The 17874-nt window shown below is 40.0% G+C and overlaps 2 protein-coding genes across 4 annotated transcripts in view; both read right to left on the bottom strand.

Moving 5' to 3' along the window:
* Positions 1-981: 981 nt before the first annotated feature.
* LOC119550226 (cytosol aminopeptidase) lies at positions 982-2962 on the bottom strand. The gene has a single exon (XM_037858793.1). The coding sequence runs from the start codon at positions 2746-2748 to the stop codon at positions 1165-1167; it is 1584 nt and encodes a 527-aa protein (XP_037714721.1). The 5' UTR covers positions 2749-2962; the 3' UTR covers positions 982-1164.
* A 3136-nt stretch (positions 2963-6098) lies between these two features.
* The window catches only part of LOC119550700 (semaphorin-2A), a 42086-nt gene continuing 30310 nt past the window's right edge, over positions 6099-17874 (bottom strand). For all 3 annotated transcript variants that reach the window (XM_037859576.1, XM_037859575.1, XM_037859574.1), the window contains exons 3-15: positions 14677-14764; positions 14088-14139; positions 11689-11757; positions 10736-10843; positions 10351-10488; positions 10146-10278; positions 9377-9733; positions 8621-8849; positions 7853-8189; positions 7518-7681; positions 7299-7451; positions 6718-6826; positions 6099-6282 (exon numbers count right to left, since the gene is read on the bottom strand). In XM_037859576.1, the coding sequence (XP_037715504.1) occupies positions 6211-6282; positions 6718-6826; positions 7299-7451; positions 7518-7681; positions 7853-8189; positions 8621-8849; positions 9377-9733; positions 10146-10278; positions 10351-10488; positions 10736-10843; positions 11689-11757; positions 14088-14139; positions 14677-14764 (2009 nt within the window). In that variant the 3' untranslated portion in view covers positions 6099-6210. The remainder of the gene's footprint in view (positions 6283-6717; positions 6827-7298; positions 7452-7517; positions 7682-7852; positions 8190-8620; positions 8850-9376; positions 9734-10145; positions 10279-10350; positions 10489-10735; positions 10844-11688; positions 11758-14087; positions 14140-14676; positions 14765-17874) is intronic.

Raw genomic sequence — 17874 nt, 5'->3', positions numbered from 1 at the left:
ACATCCTTTGGTAGCCAGGACCAAATCGTAGGACCAAAGGACCAGTTGAGCATCTAAGCCTGGCAGGGACCAATTAAATATTGAGAGAGACATTTGCCATTTCGTGCTCCGTTTGCAATTAGCCGTAACATTCTGCCGGATAAATGCTGGCACGTTTGTATGAATGAGCATACACATATGTATGTGGACAATATCAAGGCAACCTCATAATGCCATTTACCGAATTCCATTGATTGGCACCTCTGCACCCCGCACCACAGACTTCAAAGCAATTTTCCCGTCACTCCAGCCAAGAGGTAAATATTTTATAGTCAACATAATCACATCGCACATCAAAGCCCCAAAATCCGCATTGCTGCCATCAATCGAGTTGGTAAATCAGGCCATATTTATTCGATTGAAAATCAAATTTTGATTTGACAGGTGGGCACCAAAGGAGGCCTCAAACTGAGGTGAAATTGCTCAACCTTAGGTTGCACTGTTGGTCTAAGTTTTGCTTGATTGAGTACTAATCAGCGGGGAATTGTATTGGGGTAATTTTAGCTTAGCCAATAAATTAACTATTTCGAAAATGGAGTTTATAAAATCATGAAACAGATAATGGATGTTAATTGTGCACTTTGGAGTTAAATACATATTAATGATATATGTATGTAGGTCCATTGGTCTTATATAGGTTGTTGTTGGTTACATTTCTATATGAACATCTTTCATATAGTGCCGATTTCTCAAAGCCATGTTAACTTTTGACATTGAGTTAAATTGGTACTTCGAAAAATGTTCTTAATTTAGTGCCATGTCTTATCCGACTGAAAACTCGTAACTAGAGGTTAGGTTCTGGTTAAGTGTTTGGGTCTATAAATTTATTTTTAGGACTGTGTGACAATATTATCTTCCGAAAACTTCAGGTTAGCTTGAACGACAGATAAACTAGAACTAGATATTGAGAAAACGGCGGTGATTAAAGTAAAAAGCAAGATATTTTGTTATCCTCATAATTCATACAATTTATTGTTAACGATATTAATGTGCACATTCACGATGATCGCTATCCCAGGCCAGAGATTAGTTGCGTGCAAATACAGTACCAAAGAATCAAATATCGAATACATGGGCCAAGCTACAACAAAGGCCCTCAAATGAGGTGTCCATAGAGGAAGGGTTCTACTGGCCGGAACAGGCCATCTGGTACATGAACTGGATAACAGTGCGCGTCGGACGTCCGGTCATCGAGTCCTTCAGCAGGTAGGGCCTGGGGTTGATCTTGGTGGTCATGCCAGTGCCCCGGATGTCCAGATGGGCCCAATCCACGCAGGGAACCAGGGAGTGCAGGATGGCAGCAGCCAGGCAAGAGCTGGCAGGACCCCTGCCCGTGTTGCAAAGGTCATAGGTGATGTTCTTGTTGACGATCTGCTTGTAGTACTTGAACAGCGGGAAACGCCAGATGCGATCACCAGTCAGACCGCCAGACTTCCTGAAGTTCTGCCACACAGACTTGGAGGTTGTCCACAAGCCACTGGCTCCTCCACCCACCGCATAGTTGACACCCATGGCCACGGTTCCGATGTCGATGACCAGCTTGGGCTTGAAGGTGGCCTGGGCATAGAGCAGGGGATCGGCCAGCTGCACCACCGGAGCCTTGTCCACATTCTTGATGCCCATGGTGGTGCCATTGAGCAGGGTCACCACATCGCCGCACTTGACCGCCATGCCAGAGGGCATGTGTTCGCACAGCGGCATCACCGCCGTGATGTTCATGGGCAACGAAAGGGCGGCGGCGGCCCGAAGGACGCCCACACAAACAGCAGCTCCAGCCATGGCTCCCCGGTACTTATCCATTCCCTTCTTGGGCTTCAGGCACAGACCGCCACTGTGGAAGGTCAGACCCTGACCCAGGAGCAGGACAGGACGATCCTCGGGCGAGGTGCCGCAATAGCTGCACTCCAGCAGCAGGGGAGGCTCACACGAACCCTTGGCGATCATCAGGAAGGAGTTAAGGTTCATATCCTCAATCCAATCCATAGAGCGAACCTCCACAGAGACTCCACAGGGACACAAGGCATCCACGGCAGCCTGGGCGAAAATAGAGGGGGTCATCATATTCGCAGGAGTGTCTGACAAACGTCTGGCCAAATTCTGGGATTCGGCCTTGAAGAGACCCCGCACCCAGGCATCCCGATCGCCCTTGCCGTACATATCCAGCTTGGGCGTCATGATGCGGTTCTTCTTCCTCTTGTTGGCATTGTAACGCCAGACGGCCAGGGCAGCACCCTCGGCCGCCTGCTCCGGATACTCCATGGCGTCCACATGCACCTCGTACATCCCCTGGAGCTGCAGGGCCCGGGCTCCAGTGCCCGCCGCCACTCGCACATTCTCCATGCCCTCATCCAGCTCCTCGTTCTCGTTGTAGGAGGCACCTTGGCTGCCAACTCCGACGACGGCCACCGCCTGGAATTCGCCCTCAAAGCCGCTGAATAGCAATCCCTTGCCAACCGAACCGTCCATTCCACGCTCACGGATCAGGGTCAACAGTTTGCCACCGAGGGCATCATCCAGGGATACGGCATTTGCAGTGGTCTTGGGTGGCTTGTCGCCATCCTTGGAGTAGACGCCCACCACCACGCCCTTGGGTTTCTTGCAGGTGGCATAGCTGCGATATAGAGGCATCACCGACTTCCCGAAATCACTGCGACTTCCCATCAACCGCAGACCAGCTCGCACCAAAGACATATCCTTATACGACGGCATACTTCAATATCAATATAGAAACACTGGAAATTTTTCAAACGCGTATTTATACTATAATAACAATATAGAGGCGAATAGGTCACTGAGCCACGTAACTCTAAATTTTTAGTCACGCACGTTTTTCAAAGATTTTATTTTAACACTGAGAATTTTGTTCCTTTTTTTTATTATTGCGAGCTCATCTGTGACCCGTACGACATGCTAAAATAAACTGAACTTTCCCTGGGCTCGAGCCTGTGATTCGGATTGACAGATCCCCCAGCCAAGAATATGGATTACTTGGATCGGTTTTTTTTTGGAAAAAGTTTTTTGGTGGGGTTTGGTTCAGGCAGGCGCTGGAATTTTTCGTTATAAGAAATATTTATGCAACTATTTAAAGTTATATTAAAAAAAAAAGTCGTATAGTAGTATATAGTAGTATAATAGTATAATATATAATATAAAACAATTTTAGGTTGTAAAAAATAAATAATATATAAAAAAAAAAAAAAAATTAACATTTGAATATTATTGATTATGAAAAAAAAAAATTCAAACATTTTATAAATGGTAAAATATATACATAATAAAATATAATAACTTACTTACTAGAACATTTGGTTATTATTAGGCGATCGAACTTTTCGTTATCACAAATATTTATGCAACTATTTAAAGTTATATTTAAAAAAAGTCTTATTATACTACTATATAAAACAATTTTAGGTTCTAAAAAATAAATAATATAATAATAAAAAATATAAAATTAACATTTAAATATTATTGTTTATGAAGTATTAAAAATGCAAACATTTTATAAATGGTAAAATATATAAAATATATACATAATAAAATATAATAATTTACTTACTAGAACATTTGGTTATTATTAGGCGTTGAAACTTTTCGTTATCAGAAATATTTATGCAACTATTTAAAGTTATATTTAAAAAAAGTCATTGTATACTATTATATAAAACAATTTTAGGTTGTGAAAAATAAATAATATAATAATACAAAAAAATTTACATTTGAATATTATTGTTTATGAAATATAAAAAATTCAAACATTTTAAAATTGATAAGATATGAAATTATTAATGTATACATAATAATAAAATATAATAATTTTTTTACTAGAACATTTCGTAATTATTATAACCTTTGGTTAGTGTTTATTAACTATATTACCTATGAAGTTGATCAGTTATTCGATAAACATAGGTAACTTTCAAAATGAGATTATTTTGGTTAAAAATCATTATTTAATTAAAAGTTTGGTCCCTTTTCATCTCATATTTCACACTTTATAATTGTTAGCCAAGGCTTAGGATTTTCCGAGTTGCCCACTAATATGCATTATTTTCATTATTTTCACAAGAAGTCCTGTCAACGAGGAACTCCCTGCCCGGGATTAAAACGCCCTCAACGCTATTTAAATGATAATGACAAAAGTGGAGAGCGCAAAGGAAAAAATCATATGAATTTCAATTAAGTAGTCAACAACCGGGGCCGGAAGCTGGGCCCTGATGCTCCGGCCAAGTGCACAGCGATAATAATAACGGCGAGTGGAAATAATTAATTTTCCAAACCAGTGAGTCAACGCTAATTAAGCTTAATTTTTGGTGTTGCATAACTAATTAAGGTGGGAACAGTCAGGCGCAATTTGCAAGGAAGGCCGCACTCACTAGGTATTATGCAAAAATGCTACACTTTAATTCTATTTGTCTGCGGGTGGACAATCTATAATTGGAAAGTATGCTCACGCTTATCTCTCTCGACTATTTGAATATGGAATTCAATTTAATGTTGCTCGTAGCCGAGCATAGAAATATGCAAATCTTTTCCCACACATTCAACGCAAATGTTTGCCTTTTGGCTTTGAGCAAGGTGAACCGAAGGGTCGACAAACCAAACACACACAGGCAGCCCGAAAACCAAATTGGAAATTTGGTTATTTCTCGCCTTTGCGCTTGACCTGGCCGAAAGGCCGGAGTCCCCAGCACGACAAACTTTGTCTCCAACAACCTGGCTAACACATATATAGCTGCAAACAGGGGGTGGCTAACTTTGCCCGATGTCCGGCTTGGGTTTCCTCGTTATAAAATATTTGCCCAAGTTGAATAGTTCAAAGTATTTGATTTAAAATTAACATTTGTCTTTGCGCACTCGGTTGGAATTATGCAATGTGTTCGCAGATAAGCAGAGCTGCAATGAAATTCGAAATTATTATTATTTGGAGAGCATTTTCTCACACCCCCAATTTGGGATCCTATTATTGTTAAATGTTTGCAGATTTCTCTTGTTCTCGTAAACCAACGAGCAACAATGGTAAAGCTTGGATAAGCATTCAAAGATATTTAAAATTATATAAGTATTCATATATTTTGAAGATTGCATTGGATGATGAACTATCATTTAACTTTATAAAATACCTCCATAGTATCCCAATTAAAAACCCATTGAAATTCCTTTTAATTTTAGATATTTTTTATTAAAATGTTTTTTATCTCACTTTATTATAACTAAACGCTTAATAACTAAAGATTTTTGCAAATTACCTTAAGTACATTTAGTCTGAAGAGAGTGCAAGACACTTAAAATCATAATCGAAATACCTTCTAATAAATTGTTCAGTGGGGCAAGATGGAAATGGGGGTTTACGTTTAAACTGGCTTCCGAAGTACACATACATAATACACATTAATGAACATTTGTTGGATATCGTTTAGTATATAAGCTATGGACCGATTCGAGTTAATTATGTCGATGCACATTAGGCGAGTATTGCTTGTGAGTTTAGAATTGTATTCGATTTAGGGCTGATTCATATATCCGTTTCGTATGCGCTTGCGTGTTTACAATCTCAATTTATGTGTCGTTATAGTACATTTATATTGTGTTCATCGCGATTATGCAGTTAGGCTGTTAATAAATTTATCAAAACTTAACATCACATTGCTTCTTCGATTACATTTAGGTTGCCATATTTATAAGGAAGCCTTGAAAGTTCAAAGTTTGGATATATGTTTATATATATGTTGTTATCATACTGAAACTGATCAAAGTCTAGATTCAAATAACGATATGAATGTGCGATTCTGCGGCAGTTTTGTATGCATCTCCATGTTCAATTGTCGTAACTAACTATTGGTTGTGGCGTATTTATGGTATTATATGTGAATCGATTTAAGTGGATGAAATGCACCCATACGGGAGGAGCTGTGTCATGCGATAATACCCTAGTGTCTAAGTCTAAGTCGATGAATGCATTGTAAATGCCTCGGTAAATGCATAATCCTTTAGGAAGAGTTTTCTGTTCATTGCTGAAGAAAGTATGTCTATGATGATGTCGGTGATAATAATGATTATAATGGGTTCTTGACCGTCCTCCTGGCTGGGTTTCGTATTCTCTTCGCATTCGATTTACTAAAACTGATTGGACGATGACGGCATGTTGAGGGCGAAACTCTGTTCGTGATATCAGACATTGGGCTTGCGGAAAATCTCATTCGGATGCTGATTGCTGCTAAAGTTCTGCCGTGTCGAGCATTGCTATAAACGAAATGAAAAAGAAAGGACATAAGACACACGATTAGTAAATATAACTGCGGGGGTACGTATACATTTAAGCCCCAAAGTGATTGCATTTTAATTACATTTCCATTGCATCTCCCACCCAGGTGGGCAATTACCCTGCATTTGGGTCACACCACAGGTGGGGTGTCTGGATAATGACAACTTAACTACCTTACACCGCTTTTATTATTATTTTCCCTTTGATTTGATGTTTCGGTGTCAGTTTGGACAGCCGCTCCGCGGCTCGAAGGCTATTAAAATAATTGCCAGTAAAATCGTTTATTATGGTGTGTGTCTGCCTTCGGCCTCACCAGACCCACCAGAAACACCATAACCACCATCACCACCATTCCGCCAACCTAATTTTACCACAAATCCACCCCCTGGGCGTTGGGTCTCATTATCACTTACCGCTTGCTTCTTTTCCCAGGACTTCATTGCTGTTTTGTACTTCTCGAACTCGTGGCACCAGTCCGAGTAGATTTTCTGATAGTCATTACTTTTGTTTGGCGGAGTGCACCTATAAGATAGGAAAACAATGTTTTAGAGTGATTATAATAATTATTATGTGGGAGTAATTTAATATCTTTATATCTTTTATAATAGAGGATAAGAAAGAAGTAAAAGGTATACTAGATTAGTCGGAAAGTACGTAACAGGTAGAAGCTATTTCGACCTTATAAAGAATAAATTCTTGATCAGGATCACTAGCCGAGTCGAATCTATTTTGTAAAAGTGGGATTTTGTTCTGATTATCAATACCCATCTACATGCCTAACATTGTTTCAATCGGACTATTCATTTAAATGATGTAAGTAAATAATGTGTGCCATCTCGAAAACAGCCGGTTTGCTGCATGCATATCTCCATCTCTCTCGCACTACCTTAAGCTCAGTAACAGATATCTATTAGTCGAGGCCATCGACTATGGCGTTCCTTCTTGTATATCCTTAAATATAGTTTTTGAATATTGACTGAATATATTTGCTTACCTATGGGCATCCACCGTGATGTTGTAGCTGCACAAAAGCGAACCTCCCAAATGGCAATCGTATCGACCGCCATCAGCTTCGTTCACAGAAACCACAACCAGTCCACGTTCAGTGGTTTCAATGTATTTAGTCGGCGAGTATCGAATCTCGTAGCTACAAAAGATACCCATACGATTGGTTATGTGTCAATCAAACCAAATTCCAGTGAACTCCACTCACCGTCCCTTGTCCTTGGAGTGATGATACCAGGTCACTTGCTCGTTCTTCAGCACTTCGGGTATTTTGACAAAACAACCCAGGTGCACACTCTGCCCATAGGTGACCACAATCTTCTTTTTGAGCACACTCGAATCGCAAATGTCACTCGTCTCGTTGGCCACATCCTGCAGATGAAAGCGTGATGTTATATATTTGGTTTTATTTGTGATTTTCATTTAATTGGAAAAGGTCTCTTTACTACTTGTTGATAAAAAAAATCGTAGCAAGCCAGGTTTTCACCAACTTTAACCACATTTTTGTTTGGTTTTTGGTGGAATTTAAATCATCCTATATACCTGCAGTAAATCCAGCTCGTATGGTCGGCACGTATTGGCCTCCTTATCCCAGCCGCAGTAGGGATCACGGACGCAGCGGAAGCAGTTGTCGTAACGGCGATTGCACATGGCCAGGTCGATTTGCTTGATGCGATGATCGGTGCCAATGTAGAGGCTCTTACGTGTCTGGCTGATTTCCATCACTTGGATGGCCTCGTTTGGTGCCACCTCAAAGATATCCAGCAGCTTGGACAGCGACTCGCCGTTGCGGTAGTACTGCACGATTTTGTAAATGCGACCCAGATTGGTGCCCACATAGTACACAATGTATTCCTGATTGAGGATGTCAATGCGGATTCTGGAAAAAATGTTTTAATACGCATATGAGTAACCTTGAATTAACCTTATACTTTAAAAAGCCGCTTAAGGGATTTACCAGTAAGCCTTTAATTTACGAGCTCAGAAGGGGTGAACGTTATGAACTCATTACTCATAATGAGCTTGCAACTTGCAGCTGCTTTATTTCACATTTTCTTTTGAGATTTATTTAATTTCCCTAGCTTTAAATTTAAATTAAATGAATGTACATATTTTACAGGTAAGAATAACGAAGGAATTTATATAATTATAGATTGTTTCTAAAAAATAAACAGCCACGTATATATAACAAAATTCCTCCAATTTCTCTCTTTTTACATTCACCGAATCCCAAAAGGATTAAACTAGTAAAATAAACAGTCGAATATCACACCTGCAAATAGAAAGGATACACTTTGTTGCAACACTCACTTGTCAACGACGAGCTTGGTGAAGACCAAATCCCTCTTATAATAGACTGGATTGTTGTGCTCGTGATTTACGGCTTTGTCCATAAGTGGATGGGATCTGATGAAATTCAGGACGGTATCGGGAAGGTTTGATGTATCGTTGACACATGTACCCGGCCGTGGTTCCGGGACCCGGGAGTTAAGCACCGGCAGCCATGCGGAATTCGATGAAGATTGCTCCTTGAATTTACCTGTGCGCGTCGGATAAAAAGTAAAAGAGCACAGAACAATTGCTCATATGAGATTGGAGGAAACAGAAAAAAAGTTTATCAAGCTCTAGAGTGCTGAGCTGCAATTGAAGACTTAAATCTACGACCAAAGGTGTCAGCTGCTGCCTGGTGCTCCTCTAAGCCATCAGCCGGTGGAGAATAAAGAGAACCACCATGTGTGTGGCCATAATCCATTCAAATGGATTTTCTAATGCGATTTATGTTGCGCACGGCAACGAATCGAACTGAACGGCACTGAACTGAAATTACAAAACACTCAAACACCCAGTTGGGGTGGAGGGATCGGGATCTCTCTCGATTGGATAAAACACTGTATAGATGGCAAATAAAATTTGCCAATAAGTTGCATGGGGCGCCATTTCCATTTTCGTTTCCAATTCCAAGTCAGTGCCACCCAATCCACTTGGGGGACAATGGACAAGCGGAGAAAATTGCATGTCAATGCGATGCGATGTGCGGATCGCCCCCAAAAAGGCGAATGGGCTTACCATTGAAGGCAGCCTGAATCTCGTTAATGTGGAAACTGCATACGGCAGATCCAATCAGGCCATTAGTGCTCGTCGTGAATGTGGCGAAGAATCTGCTCTTATCGGAGGGCAGCTGGTAGACCGATTGGATCTCGTTGAAGTAGAACGGGAACTCGCCGGAGATGCTGCAGTTGAGCCGGGCCTTCAGGTAGGTGGCCCAGTTGTGGGCCAGCAGGTTCTTTCCACCCACATCCTTCTTGCAAACACGGGCAATACGGGAATAGACGGCCTTGCCACAATTGATATATTCCACGGCAGTCTCACGGAAGAAGAAGTACACGTACTCCCCAATGTCGAAGGATCCTACGAAGTTTGGTTCTGAAAATTATAAATAAAAAGTTTTTTAGTACTAAAGAAAATGGTAAAGATAAGGGGCTCTATAAATATCTAGGATTTCCCCAGAAAATGGATGCTTAAAAATAGGTTTCTATTATGATGAGGAGGTATGATGATATGATTTATAAAATTATAAAGAAGAAATAGCATATAGTTTGTATGGGCTTATAAAAAATTCCCATGAAAAAGCTGGATTGTACAAAAGTAATGTTATGTGAATAATTTTCTTAGTATCCTGTGTTTCCTTTTGTATATTAAGTACAAGTACTAAGTAAAAGACATTTTAAAAGTATTTAAATATGACTAAGAACATTTTTATAAATTTTTAAAGCAATGTTTTGCAATGAAAGATAATGATTATGGTAAAAACAATAAACATTTATCTGATACTTACTGTCCAACCACTTGGAGTCGTATTTCAGGGTCCTCTTGAATTTATACTCCAACCGTTTAGCCGAAGTATTATACAGATCAGTGCGGAAAATAACCGTGTCCGCCTTGGTGAACTCGGCATTGGTGCCAGAGTACTGAGAAGGAGGAAATTTACAGCCACAGTTAGGGTCCGAGAAAGTTTTAGTTTATGCGAGCAATTTGCTTACCAGGCCGGGCAAGCCACCCGGATTGCCGTCCTCCACATAAATCGCTGTGGAGTTGTCGAGGGGATCGTAGGGGCACTTGGCAATGCCCAGGCCCACGCCAATCACATATTCCGAGCGCGGCAGGTGAGTCAGATTCGCCTTGGATTTGAAACCAGAAGAAAAGGGTGAATAAGTGAAATGTGTGTGGGTGCACAAAAGATTCCCCATCTAGTGTTTGACTTTAGTTTAGTTGCTTTATCTATGAATACATAGATGTCAAGGGCTGAGTGAGCAACTGGTGATTGCCATCTAAAGTCAACTGTCGGTGGCAATCTTTTGTATGGCCACATGAATGAAAGTCGGCGAATGGCAGATGGCAAATGGCTTCCCAATCGGCGGGACTTACATAGATAACATAATCCTTGGGATTGTGGGCGTTGGTGCCGCACACATAGAGCCTATCGCCCTGCTCCATTGACTGGATGACACGCACATGGTTCTTGCAATCGAAGATCTGCAAAAAAAAAAACACATATCGATTATGGTTAAGCATAAACACACACACAAAAGAACAGGATGGGATGACAATGTTGTGGGGCTGTTTTTCCAATTTATTGTAAGGCAGCGCGCGCAGCAGCGACATCATCTGTTTTGTACCCCCGAAACGCAGCAATATCGAAATAGTTCCGTAATGCTGCAGCGAGTTTGTGGCAGAAATGTGGACAAATTGCAATAGCACGCGTCGCTGCCGAAGCTAAATCAATTGGCAACAATGCAACGGAACGCTGCAAAAATTACTACCAGCGCCACTGGCACACAAGCAGCTTTATGATGACTTAAGCAGGATGCCCATGTGGCCCCATGTTGCTCGTGTGTGTGTGTGCAACATGCAACATGCTGCTGCTGCTGCTGCTGCTGCAACTACTGCTCTTGCTGCTACTGCTCCTGCCACGAATAACTTGAAATTGATTTCGAATGAAAGGATTTGCTGTCACATTATAAACGAGTTGCAACAGAAGCGTCTGCCACATTCCCAGTCGATGGGATTTCCTTGGCTTTAAACTGCAATCGAGTTACTGAAATACCTCCGCCGGGATGTGATTTATTTGTGAGCATACTATATATGGGAATAAAGTAAGTGCAGCAGAGCCCAGGAATTTGACGAAAAAGTAAAACAATTGTGGCTTACATACTAAGGAAATTCTTATGGATTTTTATGTATTGCACTTCCATGTGAAATTTTACTTTCCCACATTGTCAGCATTTTTTATAATTTCTGGAAGCTTAAAATTTAAATAAAGATGACAGCCTGCACTTTACTTATATTTCTTGTTATATTACAAATATTTTTGCACTCACCTGACTTTTTCCTTTGGAAACACAGCTAACCACATCATCGCGTGTGGGCTCCAAGTTGATCACATCGCGCTGTAACGAAAGTAAACCAAAGATAAATTATCTAAATATATACAAAATCCAGTTCATCCCAAGGATTGCAGCCATTAACCATTAGGTTAAAAGCTCACGTGCCGTGGCTTCTATCAATTCAAAAATTCAATTTACTCAAAAAAACTGATGTACAAAAATTGTATATTGCAAATGTTGAGGGGGGGGAGGCTGCGTCTGCCGCATGCGGCATAAACTACAACTAGCAGTCGTCCGTGGCACCTTCAGAATGCTTTCAACTAAATTTATTTATAAATCACGTAATGTTACCCAAGCACACACGAAATATTTTCACGCACCAACCTCCATTGCCGCCGCAGCCACCCACAGGGCAACCCAGCCAGCACCACCGGCCTTCTAGCCACCCAACCACCCATTTTCCCACCCATCCGCCCACTTGGGAGGCAGGCAGTCACAGCAGAGCGTTCATATAAAACCAAAATCATGTATTATTTAGTTGAATTTGCATTTGGCGCATAAAGCAGCGGGAGCAGTGTGATGAGGAGCCAGGGATCCAGAGGAGGAACAGGTGCAGGAGCTGGGAGCAAACGAGGCACAGGGGTGCACTGAGCGGAAACAGGTAGGGATATCCCGAATATCTTTACGAAATTGAAAACTACCGAAAAATATCTGTATTACTTTAATAAAAAGAGATATTGGGGTATAAAACCAAGAAAACCGGTTCCGCCCCTCTAACCAAACCAACAAATCTATAAATAGTACATAGTCCAAATTACATACATAGTTAAGAACAAACTTCAAGGCCGATTTCTCAATATCATGTTAAATCTTTTCATTGAGGAAAGATTCAGCTTTGGAAAAATGTAGTTTCCTAATATGTTAGGTTTTATCTGACTTAGTATCTCCTTACTAGGTTAAATATTCAAGTTCAATTTGTCTATCGAGCATCGAATCTGACGGATTTCTCAATGTCATGTTAACTTTTGTGGTAAAGTTTTATTTGTTTTTTAGGAAACATTCAGTTTTTCAATAGCATGTTAGAATAATAATTCATGTCTTTAGAGTTAACATCACAATGGGAAAACGAATTCGAGTTCTCGGACCATGCAACCTTATGTTAACTTAATCTGACAGATAAGAAACTAAAACCTTATCATGAAATTGAGAAAATTGCCATTTCGAAAAACTTAACCTTATGTTAACATTCTCTGACAGATGTGAAACAATAACTTTATCATGACATTGAGAAATTGAACATAATCAATAGATTTTAATATACACAATAGCTCTCTCTTCTCCCGCTTTTCCCCAGTGTAACTCCGTGTGTATAGGCCAGAGCCAAATGATGCCCACGGCGAATGTATTCGCACTTAACCGCATAAAATATATTGACGTATCCTGGGCCGGCGAACATGCTACAAGGAAATATAACCTCTTAGACTTTTACGATTCGGCTCGGAGATGCGTTGTAGGGCTTGGAATATTATGGAATGGCTGGCAACGGAATGGAATAGAGGACGGTACCAAGTCAGGTGTGCGGTGCTCATAAAACAAACTTTTGCAAGTCATAAATTCATAAACAGCCCAAGACCAAGACACGGGGTAGCACTTCCTGTAATCGAATTGCCTCGCAAATGTTGTGGCAAGTTCGCGTATGTGGCGTCGCCCAAAAAATGTATATATCTGGGCAACGCATAAACCTGAGCCTGCCTGAACCGAACCAGTTTGGGGAATACTCCTGGAACATAATGCCCGGACAAGAGAGTGCATATTAAATATGTTTTTTGGCCCTTTTTCCGACGTTGATGCTGGGTAGGTAGGACCTGTGGGTTAACTAAAATAAACATTTTTTTTCAGCTCCTGCGCCGAGGGAATCGAAGATTTGTGGCTGTCGACGTGGTTGTTGCCATTTGAAGTGCGCCTAAAAGGCTGCTAAGCCGGTGTATTGTGCTGACAACGTTTAGATGGCGCTTTATGGCCACAAAAAAGCGGCAAGAAGCTTAGCGGCCATTTGGAAACTATGGCAAACACATATACACAACAATCCTCATCCTCATTCTCATCCCCAACTGCCAACGCGGCGCATAATGAATTTTTAACAATATGCCACAGAGCAACAGCCAGAGCCGCAAGCAAAGTTCTTTAGCCCAAAAGCTTTTCACGATTTTTTTCCCTTACTGCTGTCAGTTGGATTTGTGGTCCGACCCTGGACAACCTGCCACCTCCTGGGCAAACTTCCCCCTTTGGCGACCCTTGGTGACGAAAGGACTTAGCCTAAAAGCGTGCTCTAGGATTATCATATCTGAGGCATTTAGTATAATCAGAGGCGAAGTCATGGCAGCGGTACTTACATTACAATTGGACGAGGAGATGTTCTGCAGGTTCACACGGAATACACGATCCCTGAAAGAAAGAAAATATATATAAATAATCGTATTTCGTTTGATGGACATTTTTGATTTACAGCTTAGAGGATGTGGTTCTATCAATAATCATATAAAGGTTATTAAAGAGTAAAAAATAAGATCTGAAAAGAAGCTTTGTAGTATATCCAATTATAATTCATTATGTTTTTAGCTTTAGTTTAGAGGTCGGCAAGCAATACAATAATTTGTATAACTAATTTGAACGGCGCTCTGTACACTGTACGCTTAACGGAAAACTGTCGACAGCTGCTTTAATTTATAGGTATTCCTAATACTTTCTTTACTTAAACAAGTCTTAATCATAATTAGAAGTCCGAATTTATGTGAAATCATTATTGAAACCTCAGTTTTTCCGACCGATTACTAATTTGTCTTAATTGCCTTTTTGACTTTATAATGATTTTAGGAATATAATTCGGATGTTAATTAGTTTAGTTAATTAGTTTCACCTATAATCCGTAATCTTGTGATAATTATTATTGTTATATTAATTTATTAAGAGACTTGTACTTACATAGCTCCCACATAGAGTGTATCCCGATCCTCGTTCATATGGAATGTGCGATAATACAGCTTTCCGCAGTTGAACTCCCTTACATGATCTGAAAAAATAGTAAAAAAGAAAATATTTCAGTTAAGTAAACTCAATATTTGCTCAAGATATTTTTTCCCTAAGTGAACCCAGTCGCAGACGCCGGACATAGCGTCTAGATAGTGTCAACAAAGTTTTCATTCCCCAGCAGAACGTCGGACAGTTCTGGCCACAGACAAAAACAGGAGCAGGAAGCTCGGTTGGGGGGCCAAAGATACAGATAGATATCCCATTTCAATCAAATGACATTTTCGAGAACATGTTTTGCCCTTGCAAAAAATATATAGAGAGCTGGAAAATTGTCCTGTTTATTTACATTAAAGTTCTGCCCGTGGCAAAGCAGAAAATAAGTAGGGCTAAGGGCACGATACAAACAAGACTCATTAATTATAAGCATTGTATTATGTTAATTTCAGTGACGTCGCTTTGTCTGCAAAATTGTTTGCCCATCGGGAGGATGTGGACCATGTACAATGTACATGTGTGTGGTTATGTGGTTATCGCTAAATGCTGAGCACACAATTCTTTAATTAAACTAATTTGTATTTGCCCGCCTGTCACTCAACGCTACTTCAATATCATCAGCAATTAATTTTGCCGCCAAGGAGCTGATGGGAATTATGAGAGATGTTTAGTGGAATGGGGTTCAAATGGGAAGCTGTGGCAGCCAAAAGTGTCAAATGTCGTTCAAGTAATATGGATGACCGAGGCATTATCCCCCTCAGCAAACGCCGGACAATGGCCGAAAGTATGACAGAGGTCAGAGAGCAAGGCAGCAGGCAAACAAAGGGCAGGACCCCAGAACACAGAACCCAGCACCCAAAACCCAGACTCAAACTCAAACCCAACCAAAACCAACTGGCATCCGATTTATGCTCATGCCCAACAATGGGAATATGTAAATACGGAAAGGAAACCCAAGACCCCACCGGCAGAAATGTAGCTATTTTTGATTTCCGATTTCGAGTGAATATATTTTTCGGGGCAGAAGGGATAGGGAAACAAGGAGCAACCTATTGGCCAACTACAATAGAAGTGCGCACATATACACTCGCTCGTATCCTTGTTTGCATGCACAATTCGGATAGAATGTCCTTGCCAAACAGGAAGTCGACTTGTGTACGCTTGAAATGCTTTTGTACATATTTTTATTGTGAATGCCTGTCGAACTTTCCTGCTTTTTCTTCGACTTTTTCCCTTTGCCATTTGCCTTTTTATTTTTTTTTACAACTTTTTCGGAGTTTTATTCTCGCATCTTAAACGAGGAAAACCTACTCTTAAAGCCAGCACAACGAAGCATAGCAAAAACTAATAAATAATTTGCATATACGCAACTTAATTGGCCACATTGAGTTGCGAGCTAACCAGTCAATAACGTATTTGACCTCTGAGCCAGAAAACTATAAATGTTTCATAAAGTCTGCGGAAATGGTTAAATCTCTCCGGCGCACAACGATTTGCGAAATTGTTTATGGGGGCCAATTGTCATTGGCAGCCAGTAAAAACATATTGCCACGATTTCATGACTGGATTAAGCCAATAAAAATATGGCAAATATTAACATAAAATTGATGGCACTAAAGAACGTGAACTCTAGCGAAACGAGGTTATCCAATCGGTTTGTGGCACTTAATGGGGTGGAGTGAAAAAGGCTTTTAAGTTGGTGTTTTGAACCAAATGTATTTTTCTTGGTTTGAAAAAAAAAGGTTTGTTAAAGATGTTTTAGCATTTAGTTAAAAAGTAGGCTTTTATTTTTTTAGTTGGCTTAAAACAGTTGAGTTAGGAATGGAGTTTTGTAATCTTTGATACAAAAATATAACTCCTATGCCATCAAAATGTTTGAAAATATTTTATTTATTATTATAAAGCAGTGAAGAATGTATGAAAATATTTTAAAAAGAGTCTCCTAAGATCTATACCTCTTTAAAATATATTTCTTGTCCTTTGGGACTTTAAAACCCAATCCAAATCCCCCCCAATGTGCCTCTTAAGTTTACCCAAAGGCAACTCTTAAAATCCTTTCAAAATTTGACATTTAAGATGTGAACTTTATTTGCTTTTAATCCAAGTCCAATCAAAATCAAATTGCATTTACGAGCTGCCTTTGAGTAAAGCAAAAAAAAAAACGAAACAAAAAACGCCAAATTTTATATTCCTTTTTTTTGGCTTGGCAATTTTCTTTTGGGATTTTCAGTGGAAGGAGTTTGGAGAGTGCTTATGTGTATGAGCATTTATGACTCCGCCATATATGTCAATAATTTTTATGCTCTTCATAAATATGCGTTTGGCTTTTACGACCAACCCCACGTGGCAAAACGAAGCGAAAAGAGCCAAGATGAGGCAGTCAAATCAATTTCTGGAAGGGAGAAAATGACATTTCCAAAAACGTTATTATCAAATCAAATGCGAGTGTTGGCCAAAAGGGGAAGTCGAGGGGCGTGCAATGAGCATATTGTAGATTTAATGTTGTGCCACCCACTCAATCCGCCCATTTGACCGTGCCCCAGGCAGACCTAGGTATGGAATATGTGTATATATATATACGCCCATGTCAGCTGCAGGTGCACGGACTTTGGCTGACATTTACCTTTGAAATGTTTAGGTAAATACCGAATTGGTTGCCAGAGATGACACATAAACTGGAACCAGCTCTCAAGGCTTTTGAGTCAAATCAACAGCCCAGGGCTACCTTTAAGTTAATCCAAAGCCCGCCATGCAAATAACCTTTAAAGTAGTAAAATTCAAAAAATCCTTTGATTATTCTCAGTTCTTTGACAGCTCAACATTCCAAAGTCTAGACCAAAAAGAGATTGTGAAAAAATGGGGAGGGAGTTTAATTAACAGAAAAGCCAATAAAAGATAATGAAAACACAAAGACCTTGGGGTCGGGATTATATTTATAGACAATTGAAGATTTTAATATATCATAACAATATATTTTTGAAATGAAGATTATTCTGGTACATCCTCAAGAAATTATATTTTATCATAATATAAGCAGACGCTGAATTTTTGCTTTGCGAAATAAATCGTCTAGGTATTTTCCCAGCTTGGCAGTGCCCATCCAGATTATTCAAGTTTTTAATATATTTTAACAATATATTTTAGTTTAAAAGATTA

Source organism: Drosophila subpulchrella, chromosome 2R (assembly GCF_014743375.2).
Source record: "Drosophila subpulchrella strain 33 F10 #4 breed RU33 chromosome 2R, RU_Dsub_v1.1 Primary Assembly, whole genome shotgun sequence".
Classification (NCBI taxonomy): Eukaryota; Metazoa; Arthropoda; class Insecta; order Diptera; family Drosophilidae; genus Drosophila; species Drosophila subpulchrella.
Note: the sequence above shows the minus strand (reverse complement) of the source record. Positions and strands in the feature narration are given on the sequence as shown.

Excerpts from the sequence above, each read along its gene's own strand:
- LOC119550226 (XM_037858793.1), bottom strand. The coding sequence starts at position 2,748 with ATGCCGTCGTATAAGGATATGTCTTTGGTGCGAGCTGGTCTGCGGTTG.